Source organism: Symphalangus syndactylus, chromosome 2 (genome assembly GCF_028878055.3).
Source record: "Symphalangus syndactylus isolate Jambi chromosome 2, NHGRI_mSymSyn1-v2.1_pri, whole genome shotgun sequence".
NCBI lineage: Eukaryota > Metazoa > Chordata > Mammalia > Primates > Hylobatidae > Symphalangus > Symphalangus syndactylus.
The window spans coordinates 137,125,463-137,147,477 of NC_072424.2; the positions used below are offsets into that span (position 1 = coordinate 137,125,463).

The window sequence follows — 22,015 nt, forward strand, 5'->3', positions numbered from 1 at the left end:
GCAAAAACCTTACAATGTATTTATTTTTTATCTGGCGAAAAACAATAATGAAAAGAAATGACACTGGACTGATAATGAGGAAAAGCAAGAGGATATTCCTAAAGGTTAAATTGACAAGGGAAAGAAAATGGTAGGCCAGGAAACAATGGCAAGATAATCCCAAACTTTACAGGGTGTGAACCTGAAAACTGATTTGAACAAGCTCAGAAGTAATTTGTCTTGGATCCCAGGCATATTGACATTGGAATGACCAAAGGAAAGTTTGTGTTTAATAGTTTTTCATGAAATGGCAATTCCACCCCTAAACGGATGGATAATGTACAGCTTCTCTCTGCTTAACATTCATTGGCTGCATCAGCACACACCAGAGTCATTGCCTCAAGGGCCATCTCTTGGGCCTCCGAATAGGAGCTGGGGGCTTCTTACTGTGATCCCAGGAGGGCTGGACAGACCACTCAAGGTTGCCATTGCCCTTTGTGGGTGGAGTTTGTTTTTACAATGTAATATTCATGTCATTCAAACTAGGCTAAAAAAGGCTGGTAGAATAATGACATAGGAATGTATATACCTTCTACTTCAATTTCCCCTTAATTACACTGTGGAATGGTGATTCTAATAGAGCATCTTCACATTTACAAATAATTTTATTGGTTAGTTCAACTTTTAAGAAGTGGAGGCAGTTTTATGTAGTATAAAGTAAGTAGTCCTTGGAGCCAGAGTACTTGAAGTTCACATTCTCTTTTTGCTGTCTTTTACCATCTGCATGTCTCAGGCATGCTGTAAATCCTCCCAGAGCCTTGGTGTTCTTGGCTGATGTATTAGTCTGTTTTCATACTGCTATAGAGATACTACCTGAGACTGGATAATTTATAAAGGAAAGAGGTTTAATTGACTCACAGTTCTAAATGGCTGGGGAGACCTCAGGAAACTTACAATCATGGCAGAAGGGGAAGCAGGCACATCTTACATGGTGGCAGGCAAGACGGAGAGAGAGAGAGAGCGAGAACAAGAGAGCAAGTGTGCAGGAAAAACTACCATTTATAAAACCATCAGATCTCATGAGAATTTACTCACTATCATGAGAACAGCATGGGGGAAACTGCCCCCATAATCCAATCACTTTCCACCAGATGCCTCCCTGGACATGTGGGTATCATGGGGATTATAATTTAAGATGAGATTTGGGTGGGGATACAGCCAAACCATATCAGCTGAGAAGTGGGTATTTATAAGCTCAATGTATCTCAAGGGTTTGTTGTGAAATTATATATGCATAAAAGTGGCTGATACACAGAAGACATCTGGGAAACCACCCGCTAGTCACTTCTTCCTGTTTTCCCCACCTTGCCCCCTTTTGAGGGTACATTAAGTTTAGAGAGTTCTATATAATTGCTGTGGGATTCAGGTCAAAGGGAGGAAAGGAATTCCTTACAATTTTTTTTTTTTTTTTTTTAGCTATAAAACCTTTTGCCTCAAGATTTTATCAGCTACAGTGAGATGTTCTCCTTTTTACAGCTACATCTATATCTCCCAAGTAGAGAAATAGTATAATCGATTCCATCACATCTTTTCTAAAAGACTTCTGCTTAAACTGCCCTGATAATGGAGGTGAAGATGCCTTTTATGCTTAAATCACTCACCTTTCTTAAGTCACTCACATGTTACTTATGCTCATAATATCAGTTTAGTCATTACGGTAATTTTAATAGTTCTTCTAACCAGGGTTTCCTGGCTTTTCCAAAAATCACATCTGAAATTTTATGTTACATTTAAAGTATAATTCTGTAGTGAAAATAGATCTATTGGTTAGTACGGCCCAATCTGTAAGGAGAAATTTGCAATGATTGGCATATTTTTCCAAATTTCCTATGCAAATTAAGAAATCTGATTTATCTCCTGAGTTGGTGAGAGAGGGTGGGAAGTCAGTAGGAAGTGGAGAAGCACAGGGAACGCTCATTGGTAGAGTTTGCCAAGTTGGGATGTAGAAGAGGTAGGAAATTACCCTGCTTCTAGAATATTCCAGAAGCAAGATGGAGGAGGTGGAGGAATGAAGACTGATGAACAGGGGAGTTCACATGTTCACAGGGGCTTTTTGTCACCATCCTGAGCACCAACCGCGCACTGTCTTCTGTCTCTCGTGACTGCTTCCTGAGAGCACCTGCTGTGGCATGAGGGGCCAGAGGCCTTCCCTCAGCATCAGAGCCCTGCAGGCATGCGGGCGAGTGGGCTGAGGTGGTGGGAGGGAGGTGAGAGAGAGCTTGGTGGTGCTGAGGAGTCTGGGAACGTGGAGTGGGGTGTTTGCTCCTAATGGGGCGGGTATTTGTATCACCCTTTCCTGGGCCCAAAGGAGAGGAAGTCTGGGTTCCATTTCGGTGCTTTGATGATTTTCCTCCTGAAAAAGTTGTGGAGACTCTGGCCTTGGGGACTTGTTTTCATGACCTGATTGAGGTGAATGAATTGTCACGCTCTGGGGCCTGCTTCTGAGAGAACCGTGGAGAAGGAGTGCTGGATGACTGGTCCTTTTCTCTGTCCTCACTAGATGAGTTCTCAGGCTTGGAGACCGACACTGCAGTACCCACAGAAGAGGCCTACGTTATATATGATGAAGGTACAAACTGGCTTTTGAAAAATTATTTGCATACTTTCTTTCCTAATCAAAGGATCTGATTGTAACTATTGAGTGGATGATCTTGATGGAAGTTTCCTTTAGAGCTTTGGGCCGGTGGCAATGCTGAGGGCTGGCTTAGGGAAGGGTGGTTGTACCCCATGCTTCCATGTCACCCCCAAATGCATATTTGATCTAATAAAAACAGTGTGCTTAACACGCAGATGCAGCTTCCCACCTGGTGCCTGTGCTCCCCGTTCCCTCCCTCCCAACCTTCCTTGGGCCCAAGGAATTCTGGAGTTATCCATCTGGGCTCCCCTTCAACCTTCATTTATAAAACTTACTTGTTTAACCAAGTCCAACTTCCTTACTTGGCTCTTCTCTTTCTTATTCCTTTCTTTTTTCTCCTTTTCTAATTACATAAAATATGTGATGCTTAGATCTGTTGATTTCTTATCATAGAATCTTTTCAAGGGTAAGTTTGTAAGATTAGGAACATAGGCCGGCCGCAGTGGCTCAAGCCTGTAATCCTAACACTTTGAGAGGTCAAGGAGGGAGAATCACTTGAGCCCAGGAGTTCAAAAGCAGCCTGGGCAACATAGCAAGACCCTATCTCTACGAATATTAAAAAATTAGCCAGATATGGGAGCACACACCTGTAGTTCCAGCTACTTGACAGGCTGAGACAGGTGGATCGTTTTGAGCCCAGGAGTTCGAGCTATGATGGCACCACTCACTGCACTCCAGACTGGGTGAGAGAGCAACACCCCATTTCAAACAAAAAAACACTTTTTTTTTAAGATTAAGAATACAAAGTGCCTTGGACAGCATCTGGGAGAGTCATTCAATAAGTGGTAACTAATGGTATTATTACACTTAGGACCTTGTGATTGTTTTGTGTGATTTGGAAGTTGCCTCTGCAGTTGAAGAAGTAATTAAAGGAATCTTGTCCACACCCAGTGCTGGCCTTTGACACCAGGGCTTAGGATTTTCACTTTTGAGGTCCACCTTTTCTGCAATTATTCATAGCTCTAATTGTCTTAAATCACAACTGTGCAAACAATGTCACCTTTGGTGTGTTATTTATTCATAATAAAGCTCAATGTAGTGGTTTAATCCCAAGGTTTTCAAACAAAAACTGACTTAAAAGAAAAACAGCAGATGTTGGAAAGCAAACGAAGATTTTTTTTAGCACCTTTGAAAATACTAAGCATCTTTCTTATCTTTGAACAGTTTGAAAAAGGAGCAGTTTTATTTTCTTTTTCAAATGTTAAAGGATTAGTTGTCTTGGCAGGATTAATCCCACCCCCCATGCCTAGAAAAAGTTCATACACGGAAGAAAAAAATAATTTTTTTTTTTGAGATGGAGTCTTGCTCTGTTGCCAGGCTGGAGTGCGGTGGTGTGATCTTGGCTCATGGCAACCTCCGCCTCGTGGGTTCAAGTGATTCTTTTGCCTCAGCCTCCCGAGTAGCTGGGACTACAGCTGTGCACCACCACGCCCAGCTAATTTTTGTATTTTTAGTGGAGATGGGCTTTCACCATGTTGGCCAGGATGGTCTTGATCTCCTGAACTTGTGATCCACCCGCCTCGGCCTCCCAAAGTGCTGGGATTACAGGTGTGAGCCACCACGCCTGGCCAAAAAAAAATTTTTAAGAAAAAACTTCAAGTTTATTTTTTGATGTTACCTTTTATTCTCTAAAAGGGAACATTATGCTGGTAGAGCATGACTTTGGGCCAGTGCCATGAGCTACAGTGCTACAATGGATGGATTCTAAGCTTCTCTCCAGCTCTGAGTCTAAAACCCCATTTTTCTGGTCATATGTGTTTCTTTTTGCCCGTTCTCTCTTCTGTCTGCAGCTTCTTTTCTGCAGGGACAGAAATGGGAAGAAATAGTATTTTAGTAGAAACAAATTACGTTCGGGCGTAGCATTTATTTTAGGGTATGTGTGTGTGTGTATGTGTCTGTGCATGTGTGTCTGGGTTTCAGCCTACAGTTGAATGTAAGAAGGTATCATTTGACTATAGACAGTGCCCCTTTTCTGACAGTGCCCCTTTTCTGGCGGTGCCCAATTACAGAGCCTTTATATCATTTCAGATTATGAATTTGAGACGTCAAGGCCACCAACCACCACTGAGCCTTCGACCACTGCTACCACACCGAGGGTGATCCCAGAAGAAGGTGCTATCAGTTCCTTTCCTGAAGAAGAATTTGATCTGGCTGGAAGGAAACGATTTGTTGGTAAATATAACGTCCTTAATCAGAGAAACATGAGTTTTTAACTTTTGGTCTTTGAAGAAGAGCATTACTAATCTTTTGGCCTGGCCAAGGCAGTGCATTTTGAGTTTTCCCAGAATGAAGTTTCCACTGGGGATAATTGAGTGAGTCAGTCTTATGTAGATATGTATTATTTTGCTTTCTGCCAAAATCAGAAGAGGGGAGGATTTGGTGTCCAACAGAGAAGAGCTGAGAGAGGCTGCCTTGCATAGACTAAGAGTAAGACACACTTAAAAACCATCTGGACCAGGGAACATGAGTGTTTTTATTGTAGCCAGTTTTTCTACGACAAGACTTACCACTGGGCCTTGTGTGTGTACTGTTTGTTAAATTCTTCCTAAAAGGTTAGCCACTTACTGAATTGAGCCACTAGTGCCTATAATGTCATGGAGAGGAAGCTTTTTTCTTTCATTATTTCCTATCACTTTCATTAGCTTCAAGGATTTGAGATCTAGAAATTCATTTTACTCTTCTTTCTCAGTAATTAAAACAGTTTCAACAGGAAATTCTGTGAAACTAAACTGCATTAAGTCTTGCAAGTCTTCTTTTCCCATGCCCTTAATGAACCTCATTAATGAGACAGCTGGATTAATAGATTACTAAGTGGAGACAAGCAACAGCTTAAACTAATATCACACTTTTCTGTTTCCAAAACAACTGTTCTGCCATGAGCAGAGAACAGCTCTTGCTAGCCAAGATGTAGTGACTGAGTGTCTAAACCACACATACTTGAAGAACAAGAATATTAATTTGAGGTGGCGTTCCTGAGGCAGACACTAACACGGGTCTCTGGCATGCAGCTGCCAGGCTGCGTTTACCACATGCGCTGACTTCTCTCCCGGCAGTTCCATGACGGGAATTGAAATGCTTTCTGTGCTATTATTAGCTGTTCCACAGAACTCGAAACGCTAAAGGCTTACTATTGTCTGGCTCTTTTCATAAGTCTACAACTCTCCAAAGCATAGGAGCCCACTCCCCAAACTTCCTGATAAGACCCATGGACAAGTTCTAAAGGCCTAGCTTCAGACAAATTTTTGGAAAACATTGCCTTAGCTGTGTCCCAGGGACTCTGTATCTTTGTTCTCATTAGTTAAAAAGAACTTCTTGACTTCTGCCTTAGTTTCATTATTTGCCCAAAAGTCAAATAGAGCAGCTAAAAACTGCGTTCAGTCCAAATAGCCACTGAGAATGACAACCTAGCACCAAAAGATACAGTGGAATCTTCAGAAATTGCTAGACATTGTTACTGGAGATCACTTGAGAGTTTTGCATGTATAAAGCCCCAATCCCAAGTCCTTGGCATTTCTAATTCAGTGGCATATAATAGAAAGAGTTAAGGGCTGGGGGTGACAGCCTCCTGTCTGATCCTTACATAGTGGGCACTCTCAGCGTTGGCAGGCGAGATGGTAACATGAGGCCATCAGTTCATATCCTGCCTTACTCCCAGGACCTTGTATCCCCTGAAATAATGTATGTAGAAAAATCTTCAGCCATCTGTAAACGTGAGTAGCTATTGTTATACCGAGCAGTAATGTTGTAGACAGCAGTTCAGGCCCGGCCTTATGCACAGATGCTCCAGATTGCTGTGGGGGTTTATGAAGCTCTAGGGAAGGCCACCCAGGGCTGAAGCTAAAGGCTGCATATCTTGATCAGTATACATTTTTTCCTGGTCCCAAGATAGTCAAGGAAATGAACTGTGTTGAGAGAATGCTAGTAAAGTGTTGGGTGGGCCTGACTCACCCTTTTCCAAATGTGGGGCACAGGAATGGCAGCGAGCTGCAGGCTTATATTACATTTAATTATAGTTTCATGATCTCTCAAAACCACTTTGAGGGCATAGTCATTGATGTCGATGGGGCAATAGGATCTTTTGGAATTACCAGATTGAAAGACACAAACACATGGATCCATTAAGGAGAGCTGGGGGTGTGTTTCTGAGCTTGGTATCAAGGCTGATGGAGCCTCTGTCCAGCAGGAAGAGACTGAATGGTGGGTCTGACTCTGTGGAGCAGATGCTATGTTTCTGCCTCCAGAAAAAGCCTCCAGCAATCCAATTGGATATCTCTGTTCTTTTCCAGCTCCTTACGTGACGTACCTAAATAAAGACCCATCGGCCCCGTGCTCTCTGACTGATGCACTGGATCACTTCCAAGTGGACAGCCTGGATGAAATAATCCCCAATGACCTGAAGAAGAGTGACCTGCCTCCCCAGCATGCTCCCCGCAACATCACCGTGGTGGCCGTGGAAGGCTGCCACTCATTTGTCATTGTGGACTGGGACAAAGCCACCCCAGGAGATGTGGTCACAGGTGTGTCCTAAGCAGATATCAGAGTTCCCATGATATGTTGGTGGGAAATGTGGACAATAAAGAATGATAGATGAGTGGATGGGTGCATGCATGGGTGAGTGGGTTGGATGGGTTGGATGGATGAATGGGATGATGGGTAGATGTCTTCCTTCAACTGGATGAAATATAGGCAACAATGGAAGCCTCATGGGGTAGGGTAAGGAGTACTGGATGGAAGTCAGAAGTCCTAAATCCTCTTCCCAGATTGATTTGCATGATCTTGAGCTCAGTACTTCATCTTTCTGGGCTTTGATTTCCCCATATGCATACATCTCTAACATCCTGTAATCTTGCAGATGGCCAGGGGGTCCAGCTAGCCCCTTGCAGGATCAGATCCTGCAGTGAGCATGACCATAAGCTCCCACTGGGCCACACAGCTGTCCCTTGTTGGAGTCAGCCCTGGGCTTGTGCCTCTGCCTCTTTCTCTCCTTTCACATCTGCTGGGTGCTTCCAGACAAATCTGGGTGCTTCTCAGTTCCTTATGTGGGAATTGGAGGTGATGAAAAAATGCCCAAGGATCTTGAGCCTCCTTGGCCTCTGAGATGTTTGAATTCACTCTGCCAAGGACATATTTGAAGATACATCTTGAAATTTAAGTTCTTATGGAAAGAGAATTGATATTTTCTGTGAATAGTTGCAAATGTTTTTTTCTGGGCCTCTGAGGTGTGTAGGAGGAAGAAGTATGGCTGTGGCTGTGTGTGTCTCTGACTGGGAGGTAGCAGTCGCATTAGAGGTCAGAGTTTGACATTCTCTGCCATTATTGTGCTAGTGCACTTCGCACAATTCAAAATTTCTAGTGCTTGTCTTGGTGTTCCCACTATTATATCTTACAATGAAAAAATGTGTCCAAGAATATCCAAAGAGCATCTTCCCTTGTGGAATTTGTACAGCAGCTCAAAAGCTAGACTAGAATAAGGGACACAGAAAAGAAGGCTTCTGGGTGTCCTGCCAGGTGAGACTGAAGGGCCTGGGGTGCAGGGAGGGTGTGGGATTAAGGAGTTCGAGTCTTTAGCGGAAGTAAAAGTGCAGTACTGGGTAGGTGCTACATGGACCGCCATGAAGTCTATGGTGTTCCGAATAGAATGCAAATCAATCAATGGAAGGAGGCAAGCTTGTAATCAAACAGCCAGAAAATCTTTTTATTAACTGAACACACTTCTGTGAATGGTAATTTTTATTTATTTATTTTTATTGTACTTTAAGTTTTAGGGTACATGTGCACAATGTGCAGGTTTGTTACATGTGTATCCATGTGCCATGTTAGTGTGCTGCACCCATTAACTTGTCATTTAGCATTAGGTGTATCTCCTAATGCTATCGCTCCCCTTGTGAATGGTAATTTTTAAAAGCAAGCAAGAAAGCATACAGAAAAAATAATTTAAAACCTTTAAGCTGTTTAGCTTTTGACCTCTTGCATAACAGATATTACTTAACATAAATATATCATTGCGCCCTGATTCAAGGGGCTTCTAAGAAACATTGGCTGCAGAATGAGAGTGTATTGGCCCCACTAAACATGCCTCAAGGGTTCTTGCAGTGAAGAAGGAGCTTTCAGAGAACTCCCAACAAATGTCTCTGAGACGTAATTCAGATGTGATTTCTGTATTGTCCTGTAGAGGTCGGGCTTCTGAAACACCCATGCCTGGGCATTCCAAGACATTCAAAGCTCCCTAGAGCCTTAGCGTCCTCACATGCCCCACCCTGCACCTCATCCGAAATGAAACCTCAGAGCCCTAATCATGAGTACTCACGACACTGGCATAAATAATATGGATGAGGTGTTTATAGGGCACTCCCAATACAGAGCCGTGCCAACTCCTGTCAAGCTGATTACTGTGGAACACTGCAGCACATGACACCCTGTGGTGTGGGGGAAAACACCAGACTCCACAAGGCTCAGAGAGAGAATAGCTGCAGCTCGTCATCCATTAGTGAACCAAACACCGGCTCTTTCACCTGCAGAACAACGAAGCCAAGTGGATACATCCTAAACTTAAATGAAGCATCACATTATCGGGCCCTGCAGTTGAATCCTGCTGGCTACATGGATGTTGTATGCTCTGCTCATTTTCACCTGCCATTCTTTCTTTCACAAGCAGTCAAGTCAATGTGTAATGAGGGGGTGCCCAAACAGTGTGAAACTCCTGGAATTCCTGCCTACAACCTGTTTGCTTTCCCAAATCTCTCGTGATGAATGAAGTTATTACTTTATTAGGAGTGATTCTGTAGGAAATCACCAATGTGATGACCTCTTAGTTTTCCAGGACCAGCTTATCAGTCACTTTCAGGACTGGTTTTGATGAGAACAACAGAGAGATCAGGAGTTATGCTGTGCCCAGCAAGCACCTTATCAAAACCCCAAAGCCCTCAAAACCCAGACACAGGATCAGCCGAGAAACCAGTGCCTTACATGGGAACCGCAGGGTTCTGATGGAAGCCAGAGGTGCAAGAGTCTAAGCTTTGCCAACTCCATTAGAAGCCAGGTTTCCGTGGCGCACATGTAACCTCCGTCCCCTCTGGGGTGGGCCATTGTGTGCAGCACCAGTGGAAGCATGCAGGGCTTGACAACACTGTGCCAGAGGGGAAATGCCGTGGGGAGGGCAGCAACTCTTCCTAAGTTCAATGACTCTCCTCCAGGTTACAGTGTGGGGAGGGCTCCAGGGTCCAGTTCACCTGGCTTCCAGGCCCAGCTTGCCCATTTGTTAGTTGTGTGACACTAATCAGTGATCATAGGGTGCTAAATAAAATCACGTGCACCTCTTAGGTGCATTCGATGTTATTGATCTTTTCCTTCTTCTTAACTTGTGTGATCTCTCTCAACCTCTTCATCTCCTTGCCAGCTTGTACAACATTCAGTGGTGGAATTTCTCAAGGCTTGGTCCTGGGCCTCTTTTCCTCTTGCTCATGCACATGGTTTTAATTCATCTCAGAAATGAGTCATTGATTTATATCTCAAGGCCAGGCGATCCTCTCCTCTGAGCCCCAAATAGTAAAATCAGATGCAAATCATAAAATCATTTGATGTCATCACTGGGATGTCTCCAGAGCATCTCGGACTTGGTGTATAAAAAATTAGACTCATCCTGGCTAACATGGTGAAACCCCGTCTTTACTAAACATACAAAAAAATTAGCTGGGCGTGGTGGTGGATGCCTGTAGTCCCAGCTACTCGGGAGGCTGAGGCAGGAGAATGGTGTGAACCCGGGAGGCAGAGCTTGCAGTGAGCCGAGATAGCACTCCAGCCAAAAAAAAAAAAAAAAAAATCAGACTAACGATCCTTCCCATCCTTCCCATTCCCAAATCTGGCCCTCATCTGTGTTTCCCATTTCAGAGAACTGTCCCACTTTCTACACATTTGCTCAAGCCTGAAGCCTTAGAAGCATCTTCAAGTCTCCTTCTATCTCACTTCTATATTCAACTCATCATTAAATCTGGTCAATGTTGCCATCTGGATTCCTCTTGAACCCATCTATTTCTCTCCATTAGGTGCCGTGCTCATCTATGCTATTGCCATCTCTCGCCTGGTTACTGTAAGAGCTGTCTAACTAGACTGTCCCATCCACATCTGCACTCCCACACCCAATCCATTTGGCATTCTGCACAGGAGAGATGTGTTGAATATGCAGACCTAATTGTATAGGTTTAATGTCTTAACTGTCTTTCCCTTTCTTTTAGAACGAAAAGCAAAAGCCTAGTGTGGCCCAAGGGTGCTGCCTAGTTTTCCCATCTGTGCTGCTTCAGCTTCAGCTCATGCCACCCATTCCTGCCACTTATGGTTTCCAGCCACACTGCCTTCTCCTGGGTCCTCCCTCTTCAGTGTCTTGCCCAGGATTCCCACTACCTGGAATCCGTCCCACCTCCTACCACACAGCTTATCTCCAGCACTTAGTATAATGTTTGGCAAATAGTAGTTGCACAACAAATATTTGTTGAATGAATCAATACTTGTGAACTTAGACATTTAACCTATTGCTAAGACTCAGCTTCCTCATGTGTCAAAATGAGGAAGGCAATACCTACATACTAGGATCATGAGGATTAATCAAAGTCAAATTCAATTGAGAGTACCTAGTTGGCATAATGTTTGGCTCAAAGGAAGTGCTTGACAAATGTTTTCTCCTTCTGTGTACACATAAGAGACCTAGGATATGGGATGCGCTGAGCTGTGGGATGAACTTTACTTTGCCTCCTGGGACAGCTGTAAAGGCTGGGCAGGTGTCAGGGCCAAGGATGCACCCGCTGAGGTCTGTTATTAGCAACAAGACAGAGCAGGTTGGACAATAGAAAGAAGAGCTGCCTCACTGCTGTGATTAGACAGTGAGGGCAAGGGCAGCACAGATACTGAGCAATGAGAAATTGCAGGACAGCCTTCATCAAGTGGGCATGGGACCCCTGGGTGTGTGGGGTCTCTTAGCCCCACACACACACACAGCATCCACCAGCAACATTCTTCGTTTCCTGTGCAGGGCAATGGTGTACTATCTTACCAGGAAGTTCTTAAATACATGTGTGGAGGGCACTGCTTTTTTCTTCTGCTTTTGTTTTTCTGTGTGATCAAGATGAGACGTGATTAGTTCTGAGGCGATGGGAAAGGCTGGGGAATGAGCAAGAGAAGTAAGGGGCCAGCAGGTCATCAGGAAGTGTCTTAGTTTTGTCATCCCCATCTGGATTCAGCAGAAGGTACCAGCGTTACATCCCATCCTGTCCCACGGTGCTGCGTTCCCTCCTTCCTGTAGTTCCCACATGGAGCTGCATCTGCAGCTTTGCCTCACTCCTGTCCTCATGGGTTACATCTTGTGTGTGACTTGGTTCCTTGGTGTCCATTGGGCTCTTTCCTGTTTCCATTTTCAGGTTACTTGGTTTACAGTGCATCCTATGAAGACTTCATCAGGAACAAGTGGTCCACTCAAGCTTCATCAGTAACTCACTTGCCCATTGAGAATCTGAAGCCCAACACGAGGTATGATGTGTCAGTCATTTAGAAAAGATGAGACCCGTGTGGATGGTCACTGATTTGCTTTGGTTGGAAATGAAGGGGGGAATCAAAATGTTTTTGTGATTTCTTTGAATACCCTGTTTGGTTCTAATAGAATGTCAGTGTGTGCTCACCATATGTCCTATAAGTTTCTTAGAAGAAATGACTGTATGTATTGTCATTGTTAGGCTATTGTGCTTATATTTTCCTCCCTGTTTACCTAAACACTACCTGCCATTAGGGAAAGAAAAGTTGTTATCTGTGTTGAAAGAATTGGTCCATTTTTAGTCCCAATATTGTGACACTAGGCATCATAACCTTCATATGTAAAAATGGAGCCGCAATCACTAAACACTTTAATGAACTGGTTCCCAAACTCTGTGATGTAGAAGTTCACATCATTCAAGAAAGATGCATTTTACACATTTGTAGAGGTTATAAGCATGTCTTCATAAACTAGGCGTGGCTGGCCAGAGAATCATTTTGGAAGCCAGAGTTTATGGCCCTTGGTGTGAAATTGGCAAAACTGGTTCCCAGGGGCACAAAGAAATTGACTGTTCATTACCCTTTTATGCCATCTTGTTTTGGTGGTAATGACCCCCAGAAAGCTCCCGGGTGAGTGAGCATGGGAAAGCACCAAGCACTTGATGGTCAAGAGTGGTGTGCTGGTAAACTGGCTCTCTGGGAAAAAAATTCCCTGGTTGATACCATTTGCCAATTTCTGTGGTATAAATACTCCCATTTGGGCCAATTTTAAGCTACCATGGGCTTGCAGACTTCCTGAATACTTAATGACTGGCTCTCACAAGCTGGTACAAATGGGTCCAGTAGACTGCTGCTGTGGGGAGCCACCATATTTGCTTAGCAAAGAGCTCGAAGTGAGGTGAGGGTGCACCCAAGGCCTCTCATTTTCTACACAGGCCAAGGAACATGGAGGAGGTTGGAACAAAATGGCCCTCATTAGATAGGCATGTGGTAAAGGGTGTAGAATCTGGACACTAGCTGTGGGCACCGAAACGCTACTGAATGAGCTGTGAATTTTCCTCAAGACATTTTAATGTGCCATTTGGTCCCGCTTGAGCTGAGCTTTCATAAATTGTTATGAATTTTGGGGTTTGGCAAATTAAAAGCAAATAGTAAACCAGGAAACTGAGAAAGCACTTTCTTTTTTTAACTTTTCCCTAATAGTAATGTCAAATTAATTTTTTAATCAATTAGAGAAAACAAAACCAATGAAATTAGAGAAAATGGAGTCAATGTCTCTTTTTTTTTTTTTTTTTTTGGTCGTGTGCAGAGTGACAATGCTTTTGCAGCACAGCCTCAGTATCAAAAAGCTGAGAGGCCTTCCAGAGGCCTTGCCACAGAGCTACTTACAATAGAATCTGAATCACAGCCTCCTGACTCGCCGAGTCCAGCGTTCTTTCCACAACTTCTGCTGCCAGACTGATGTTGAGTTTTGAGTCATGTCAGGAGGGTTATGTAGGGCGATGGTTTACTTGTTCTTTCAACATGAGTGTGCATGGCTCATTCAGTCAGTCCTTACTACACACTTCCTGAGTGTGAGGTGGAACATCTGGGCTGGGCTGGGGAGAATACACATGGCCCTGCCCTCAAGGAGCTTACAGTCTGGTAGAAGAGGCAGATTTTTAAAAAAACAACATAAATATAAACCTCCCCGTGTGGGTGTTGTGAGGGAGAAGTACATCATGCTTTGAGAGTATATAATGGGGGGATTTTTTTCTTTGTGAGCTTGGGGATAGAGAGGGGAGTCAGACGAGGTTCTCTGGGAAAGTAAAATTTGAACCATAAGAATCAGTTATCCTGCAGAGAAGGCTGTGCTCCCAGCAGAGAGGATGCCTCAAAGAAGTGTGTGTCCTGGGAAATAAAGGAGGCAGATTTGCAGGAAGGGTGAGGAGAGGTGGGACAGACAGTGCCAGGGTTCCTTGGGTTGGCCCCACACACACTCAGCGCCTTGAGGCAGAGGAGGAGCAGCAGCTGCTAATCTCCCTCTCCTGAGGTGCCCACCTGCTTATGTGCTCTTCTGGTAGAGATGCTGGCAGCTCCTCCTGCATTTCCTCAAAACCCTTCTGAGCAGCTGCTAAATTTTAGATCTAGGAAAGTGCAAGTGTGATGTAAGGACACTCATTTTCCCCTGTGTCACTGGAATGCAGATCATCTCTGGGGAACTCACTTTGGTCATCTCAGTTCTCATGGGGGCTCTCTTGAGAAACCAGCTTCTGAGTCAATCTAGGGGAGACCAGAAGTCAGTCTACCCAAAAGATGGGCCAGGGCATAAAAGTGAGCTTTGGTTATTTACAATTGGATCTTGCTTTTGACTTTAAGTGAGCATTGTCTACCTTAGTCACCAGACAGAGTCCCAAAGAACTCTTCGGAGTCTGCATGTTTTAAATCCATACTTAAAACACACAGATTTGTCACGATTGACGCTGTTCAAAAGAAGGTGCCAGAAGCTTATATAAGAAGGCGAGGCATGGATTGCTTTTGTTACTTGGCTGAGGCAGAGACTATTCAGAGTATGAAATGTATACTTTAGCCCATCGAAAAAGTTTCATGCGGGTTTTAAAAATGGAATTCTACTTTTTGCATAATTTCATGTTGTTTTTCAGCTCAGCATATTTAAATTTACTTTGATAGCTTAGGTGAGGTTCTAATGGGAGTATGTCTTTGGAATGGCCACACGTGAGTTTCTGGAGGCCTAGGATCATTGTGTCAACAGGGAAGGTGGATTTGGAGAATATTTAGGTTTCAGTGTCAAAACAAAATCGATACAAACAGATCCATCTGAATAGTGGTTCTCAGCCTGTCATTCACCCTTCTGCCACCTCCTTGATGGCATAGAGGCACTTCCCTCCGTGGGGTTGACTACTCAGCAGAAGTGCCCCGTGGAGCCCCTGAGTATGCATCCTTCCTTATGTTTTAATTTCCTTTTCAAAAAAAGTATCTGTAAAGTTTGCCCAGGACTGCAAATGTATGCCAAACCCACTGCTCAAACTGCCTGCAGAGTTTTGCCTTAAATAACTCCACAACCACTGCATAAAAGTACGTGTAACTGGGAAAACATGAGCTGCTGAGTGAATTGAGATTTGGAAACTCATATGTTCTTAATTGTGCATATCTTTTTATTTAAATTGCAATAAAAAAGAATACTCCTAAATAAGACGCAAATGGCTTAGGAAGACTAATTTTACCCAATGGCTTTTCTTTGCTTTCTGTTTAATCAAACTCAAAGTAAAGTATCTCTGTTCTGAGGCCAGATACTGCCTTGGTGATCCAGCAGCTCAGAAGGCTTGAGGCCAAGGCTGTTGGTGCAATAGGCCTAATAACCCTTTGCTCTCTGAATAGGAATAATTCGCTTTTTAAAAATGTGCATTTTAATTAGTACATGGAATCTGTGTGCCTGACTTAATCAAATAAAGAATTTTATAACATTTAAGTGTGACATTCTTACTGGCCAAAAGCCAGAGAAGAGGTCCCTTATGAGCTCTCTAAAATGACAGAACCACCAGGATTCTTTACCTCTCTCTTCATCTGTAAGTAGCTAAGCACTGAAAGAGCACATAAAATATCTAGAATCAAGAGGTGAGGAAAGCACAAAGATTAAGATATAGTGGGACACAAGTGTGGTGTTGGTCTTTATTACTTCTCTAACCACCATTCTTTTTCTCTTGCTTGTAAGAATGCAAATAAGATGCTTCGAGATTCAGTCTCCCTCCAGATGAGCTAGTTGACTCAGGCAGCGTGCTTTCCAGCACATTCTCTGTTCCAAGACAAAGTTTAGCCCTACAGAAAAGCCTCTCTCTCCAGATCTTTCCCCCTTCCCCTTCTTGGACTTGTTTGTCTTTCCTTGAGGCACAGAAGCTCATAACTCAGTGACTTTTAAGGTGGTCCCTTCCCAGCTCCAAAGCCAACCACAGCGTTTCTCAATGCACCCAAGACACCATTGTCATGTTAGCTTCACTGAAGAGGCAGCCTCCAGCCAGGTTCATCCTCTCTCTGTATCAACCATAAGTTGCATGGTTGCTGGAGCAAACACCCCGCTCTTTTACATGGACTCCAGGGATATAATTAGGTTGTAATTTGAATTTTGCTTTGTAGTGTTTTGCTCCACCACCCTCTCTCTCTTAGGCTGTGGGACTGAAGCGGAGACCAGAGTCTTAAACCTGAGGGAGAGCAGGGCTAGAGGAGCGTCTCACCAGGGATGAGCTCAGGAGAGCCTGCGCAGAGCAGGGACGGTCCTGATGCAAAGGAATGCATGCTCAGCAAGAAACCTGTGTTCTAATATGTCCCTTCTATTGCCATTAGCCATGTGTCTCTGCTATGTTAATTGTATTATTTAGAGAATTTATTCAAAACTGGGAAAGTTCAGAAAAAGACATGAAGAATCACTGGTGCTGTGTGCATTTGTAAAAAGTAGAACTCAAATCCTGTCATGATTCAGCTGTTCAGTAGTTTGGGAGTCTGTTTTGTTACATGGAAACCAAATACATGTCTCTTTCAAAATATATTTTCTTCCAACTTCAGGTATTATTTTAAAGTGCAAGCACAAAATCCTCATGGCTATGGACCTATCAGCTCTTCAGTCTCATTTGTCACTGAATCAGGTATGAATGACTTCACGTTCTGATTTGTTTTACTTTTCTAGAAAACGAAATAAATAATCTAGCATAATGGCTACAATAGAATAAATCCTTACTTTTCTATTTAATGAGCTCATGTTGGATGTCAGTTTCTAAAGTAAACATTATTTGCTTTGTGCTAGGTTAAAACTTGGATAATAAAATTAAAAGTAGTTTTCATGGGCTCTCTGAAGAACAGAAAGGTCAAATTCCAATGAAAGGAAAAAAATCTAGATTTCAACAACATAGGAAAGATAAAGTTGACTCTATCTGTACAAAATTTAGTTGCAGAGTTTTAAAAAAATTATTGCAAGCACCTGAAGAACACACATGTCATGTGGCTGACAGGAAGTTGCCTCTCCAATGAGCCAAGACATTGGATGCCCCCTTTAGTAGAAGGCAGAGATATCTTTAATTAATATTGAGAGGTTAATTACAATATCATTCAGTCTTACTTGCATTTTGGGGTGCTGGTGGGCAGAGTTCTCAGTCCCTTCAAGGAAATGTTCCTGGTCAGGAGTGGTGGCTCATGCCTGTAATCCCAACACTTTGGGAAGCCAAGGTGGGAGGATCTCTTGAGACCAGGAGTTCAAGAGCAGCTTGAGCAACACAGGGAGGTCCTGTTTCTACAAAAAAAATTTTTTTTTAATTAGCTAGGCATGGTGGTGCATGCCTGTAGTCCCAGCTACTCAGGAGACTGAAAAGGGAGGATGGTTTGAGCCCAGGAGGTTGAGCTGTAGTGAGCCGTGATCATGCCACAGCCCTCTAGCTTGGGTGACAGAGTGAGACCTTGTCTCTGAAAACATAGTTCCTATGACCTATGGTCTAATGTAGCACATGCAGAGCCAGCTACTGTGACAGTTCTTGGCCTAGAGACTTTTCCATGTAGGAAGCCAGGCTGAGTTCAGGGCAACCCAGCTGAGCCAGCCCTGCACCCAGCTTCCATTTGGCTAGATTACCTTCTACATGCAGCCTGATCCCAGCAAATGGGTCATTGGAAGATATTTTTAAGTGTAATGATTTAAAAATCTACTGAGTCAAAATAAATGAAAACATAAAATCTTCTCTAAGAATATGCTTTATGCCAGAAATGTAGGCAAAGGACCTCAAACATGTTTTCATTTATTTATTTAAGAAATACGTTTCTGTTAGTAATTAGGAAAGAGCAAGAGAAAACTATTATCTGTGGTTAATTTGCTAAAGTAAGGGATGTGTCTGTGATTATGGCTGCATTTCCTAAAAGCAAGGTGGACCTTGGCAACTATCAGAATCAACATGAGAAAAGCATAAAAAAAAATTCAAATCCAAAAAGCTATCAAGAAACCCTGATCTGAAATCTTTCTGAGAGTAAAAGTGATATACATGTAACTTCTGGAGCTGCAATCTAAAGTTTTGATAAAACAGCTGTCTTCTACCTTCTCCCCCAAGAAAAACTCCTAACTCATTCTTTATGGCCTCCAAGGGGTGGGTGAGGAAAATTCAAGGCCCCACCCTACCCTCTGAAAAAGAATCTGTCTAGGAAACACTTTCAATGAGCTCCCAGAGGAGGCTCACACACAAGAAAATTGGACGGTTAACTCGCTCTGGTCATCTTCCTTTATTCCGTCAGTTTATTCAAGTTTCTCCTTCGTTTTGTGCTACCCTGCTGAAAATGGTTAGGCGAGCAACAGGAAAATGATCAAGTCAGTGAATTATGGCATTTGCCAAACATAACAATCTGAAAATTAATATAGAAAGTAAACGTAGTGTGTGACACAGGCTGTGCCATGAGGTCAGGTTTTGTCGTCTGTGCTGGTGTCATTTTGTTTGTTTCACTCCACCTGCCCTGGGGTATTTGGGACTTTTTTGGCAGACTGCTGAACTTCAGTTCAGAGCAGGAGAGCAAAGCAAGCATTTGACACTTATGGCTATGGTGTGTCCCTCTATCTGGTGGATAGCAGAGGACATCAGCACAAATGGTCTGTACAAAGCGCAGCCTAGGGAGATTTGGGGGTGATGGAAAGAAACATTTTGCATGCTGATTTTGGCAGGATTCCATGAACCTATGCAGGCGTGAACATTCGTAGGATATATACCCTAAAACAGCAATTTACTGTATGATAATTTTTCAAAAATAAAAAAAGAATGGTCCAGATTTACCTAGTTCATGGCATTTTATAAAAATGAACTTTTTTGGCCGGGCATGGTGGCTCACGCCTGTAATCCCAGCACTTTGGGAGGCCGAGGCATGCAGATCACGAGGTCAGGAGATCGAGACAATCTTGGCTAACACAGTGAAACCCTGTCTCTACTAAAAATACAAAAAATTAGCTGGGCATGGTGGTGGGCACCTGTAGTCCAAGCTACTCGGGAGGCTGAGGCAGGAGAATGGGATGAAGCCAGGAGACGGAGCTTGCAGTGAGCCAAGATTGTGCCACTGCACTCCAGCCTGGGTGACAGAGCGAGACTCCATCTAAAAATAAAATAAAATAAAATAAAAATACAATAAAAAATTAGCCAGGCATGGTGGCACATGCCTATAATCCCAGCTACTCAGGAGGCTGAGGCAGGAGAATCACTTGAACCCAGGAGGTGGAGGTTGTGGTGAGCTGAGATCATGCCATTGCACTCTAGCCTGGGCAACAAGAGCGAAACTCTGTCTCAAATAAAAAAAAAAAAAAAAAAAAAAAGAACTTTTTCTAAAGCAGAATTCCTTAAAAAACTAGTGTCATATTCTCTTAAGTGCTGTTACTTGGGCTAAGGTAGAGACAGGTTTTGCATTTGTTGAGGTATAAACGGCATACAGTAACCTGCACCTACCTGAAGTGTACATCTTAATATATTTTGAGTTGTGCTTATATCCATGAAGCCATTGTCACTGTCAAGATAGTGAGCATATCCATCTCCCAGACAGTTTCCTTCTGCTACTGTGCAATGCAGCTTTCCCAGGCCCCTTGTCTCTCCAGTTTATAGGCAAACATTCATCTGCTTCCTGTCACTATAGATTAGTTTGCACTTTCTAGATTTGGGTATCAGTAGACTCATACAGTATAAACTCCTTTGACTGGCTTCTCTCACCTAGCATAATCATTTTGAGATTCATCCAAACCATTGTGTGTATCAATAGTTCACCCTCTTTCACTAGTGAGCAGTATTTCCTTGTATGGCTGTGCTACAGTTTGTTTACCTAGTCGGATCACCTGTTGATAAACACTTGTGTTGTTTCTACTTTTTGACTATTACAAACAAAGATGCTATAAACATTTATGTGGAAGTGTTTGGATGGACATATGTTTCCATTTCTCTTGGATAAATGACTGAGTGGAATGGATGGATTGTACAGTAGGTGTACGCTCACCTTTTTAAGAAACCACCACACTGTTTTCTAAAGGTAGACAATTTTTTTAAATGAGTACTGAATTATTTTGTAATACATAATATCAAAAACTTATTATTTTCAGGGATCCACAGCATCTAGGTAAATAGCAACACACTCTAACTAGAAAACAGTATTTCTCAAAAGGAAATGTTTAGAAAATAAAACCAAGGAAAACGTTGGCATCTATCAAACCTTATCTTTTTCTTTATTCTAATTTGGTTAGCTATTTCAGTTACACTAACCATTTAAAGAATTGCATGATTGTGAAATATGCACAAAGTCCATTATTTCTTTTCTATTCTACAGATAATCCTCTGCTTGTTGTGAGGCCCCCAGGTAAGTTTATCTTCTTGATAATCTGGACATTCTGGTAATCAAGTTGAATATTGAATATGAGATTGTTGTGATTACTCACAATTAGAAAGTCTGCACCATTTTCACAATTTTCTGTCAACTTGTATGCTTTCCTTGCACTCTTCATCCTGATCTTCTTTATTCTGTGGGAAATAATGACCTGGGAATTTTAAAACAGAGCCATAGCAATCAACATCTATGAAAAAACATTATGGAGTAGCCAGTCCTATGAAACAGATACTTTATTTTCATGACTCATTTGAATATTTTAAATCACTGAAAATGTAGCAAAGTGCGATAAGTAAAACAGCAAGTTTTACGTTGTTTTTCAAGGAAATTGAGAAAGCCTTGTTGCTTAAGGGCAAAACAGGTCTTCTGAGTGGCAAGAAGTGGAGTCTATACAGAGGGACCTGGGGACAGGACGGCATGCCCCAAAAACCAAATCTGCCATCACAGCTTATTTTCCTTGCCGTTTAAGGACTTCCTAACTCTGAGAATCCCTTATTGAAATGTGAACACTTTAAATACGTTCGGGTAAATGGAATGACCCAAATGTACTTTAGTACTAAAAAAGACAGAGAAAGAGAAGGAGGGTGGGAAAATTTTGCTCAAAAAAGCCCTGCAAGGCCAGGTGCGGTGGCTCACTCCTGTAATCCCAGCACTTTGGGAGGCCAAGGCGGGCGGATCGCAAGGTCAGGAGTTTGAGACCAGCCTGACCAATATGGTGAAACCCCGTCTCTACTAAAAATACAAAAATTAGCCGGGTGTGGTGGCATGCTCCTGTAATCCTAGCTACTCAGGAGGCTGAGGCAGGATAATCCCTTGAACCCGGGAGGTGGAGGTTGCAGTGAGCCGAGATCGTGCCACTGCACTCCAGCCTGGGTGACAGAGCGAGACTCCATCAAAAACAAACAAACAACAACAACGACACAAACAAACAAACAAACAAACAGCCCTGTAAGGAAAGGAAGGCCCAGGAATGAAGTCTAATTTGCTGGCACTTTGTGTGAGAGACACACTGTGGAGTGCTTGCCGTTAGCAGGTGTGTTTTGTGTTGTCAAGGCGGTGAGCCTATCTGGATCCCATTCGCTTTCAAACATGATCCCAGCTACACGGAATGCCACGGACGGCAATATGTGAAGCGCACATGGTATCGAAAGTTCGTTGGAGTTGTTCTTTGTAATTCACTGAGGTATAAAATCTACCTCAGTGACAACCTGAAAGGTAAGTCTTTGTGCATGGTTGGCTATGGAAGGTATGGAACATTTTGATTTATGAAGTACTAACTTGGCACCACAGGTGCATCAGAAGGTTTATGAGGGCTGGAACTATGATTATGGCTCACTCTGCCTCTAATACAAACCAATTTTACAGATTCTACTTTGAGGATACTAGTTTTTACACTGGCAACCCAAAAATATTTTAAAAGATTTACTCTGTTGGCCGGGCACAGTGGCTCAC

At 43.0% G+C, this 22,015-nt stretch overlaps 1 protein-coding gene across 1 annotated transcript in view; it reads left to right on the forward strand.

Annotated features, from left to right (window-relative positions):
• FNDC1 (fibronectin type III domain containing 1) overlaps positions 1-22,015 on the forward strand; it is a 101,939-nt gene that overhangs the window by 74,597 nt on the left and 5,327 nt on the right. The window contains exons 15-21 of the mRNA XM_055268595.2: positions 2,540-2,608; positions 4,703-4,846; positions 6,961-7,191; positions 12,082-12,190; positions 16,748-16,827; positions 20,507-20,536; positions 21,617-21,778. Coding sequence (XP_055124570.2) covers positions 2,540-2,608; positions 4,703-4,846; positions 6,961-7,191; positions 12,082-12,190; positions 16,748-16,827; positions 20,507-20,536; positions 21,617-21,778 — 825 coding nt within the window. The remainder of the gene's footprint in view (positions 1-2,539; positions 2,609-4,702; positions 4,847-6,960; positions 7,192-12,081; positions 12,191-16,747; positions 16,828-20,506; positions 20,537-21,616; positions 21,779-22,015) is intronic.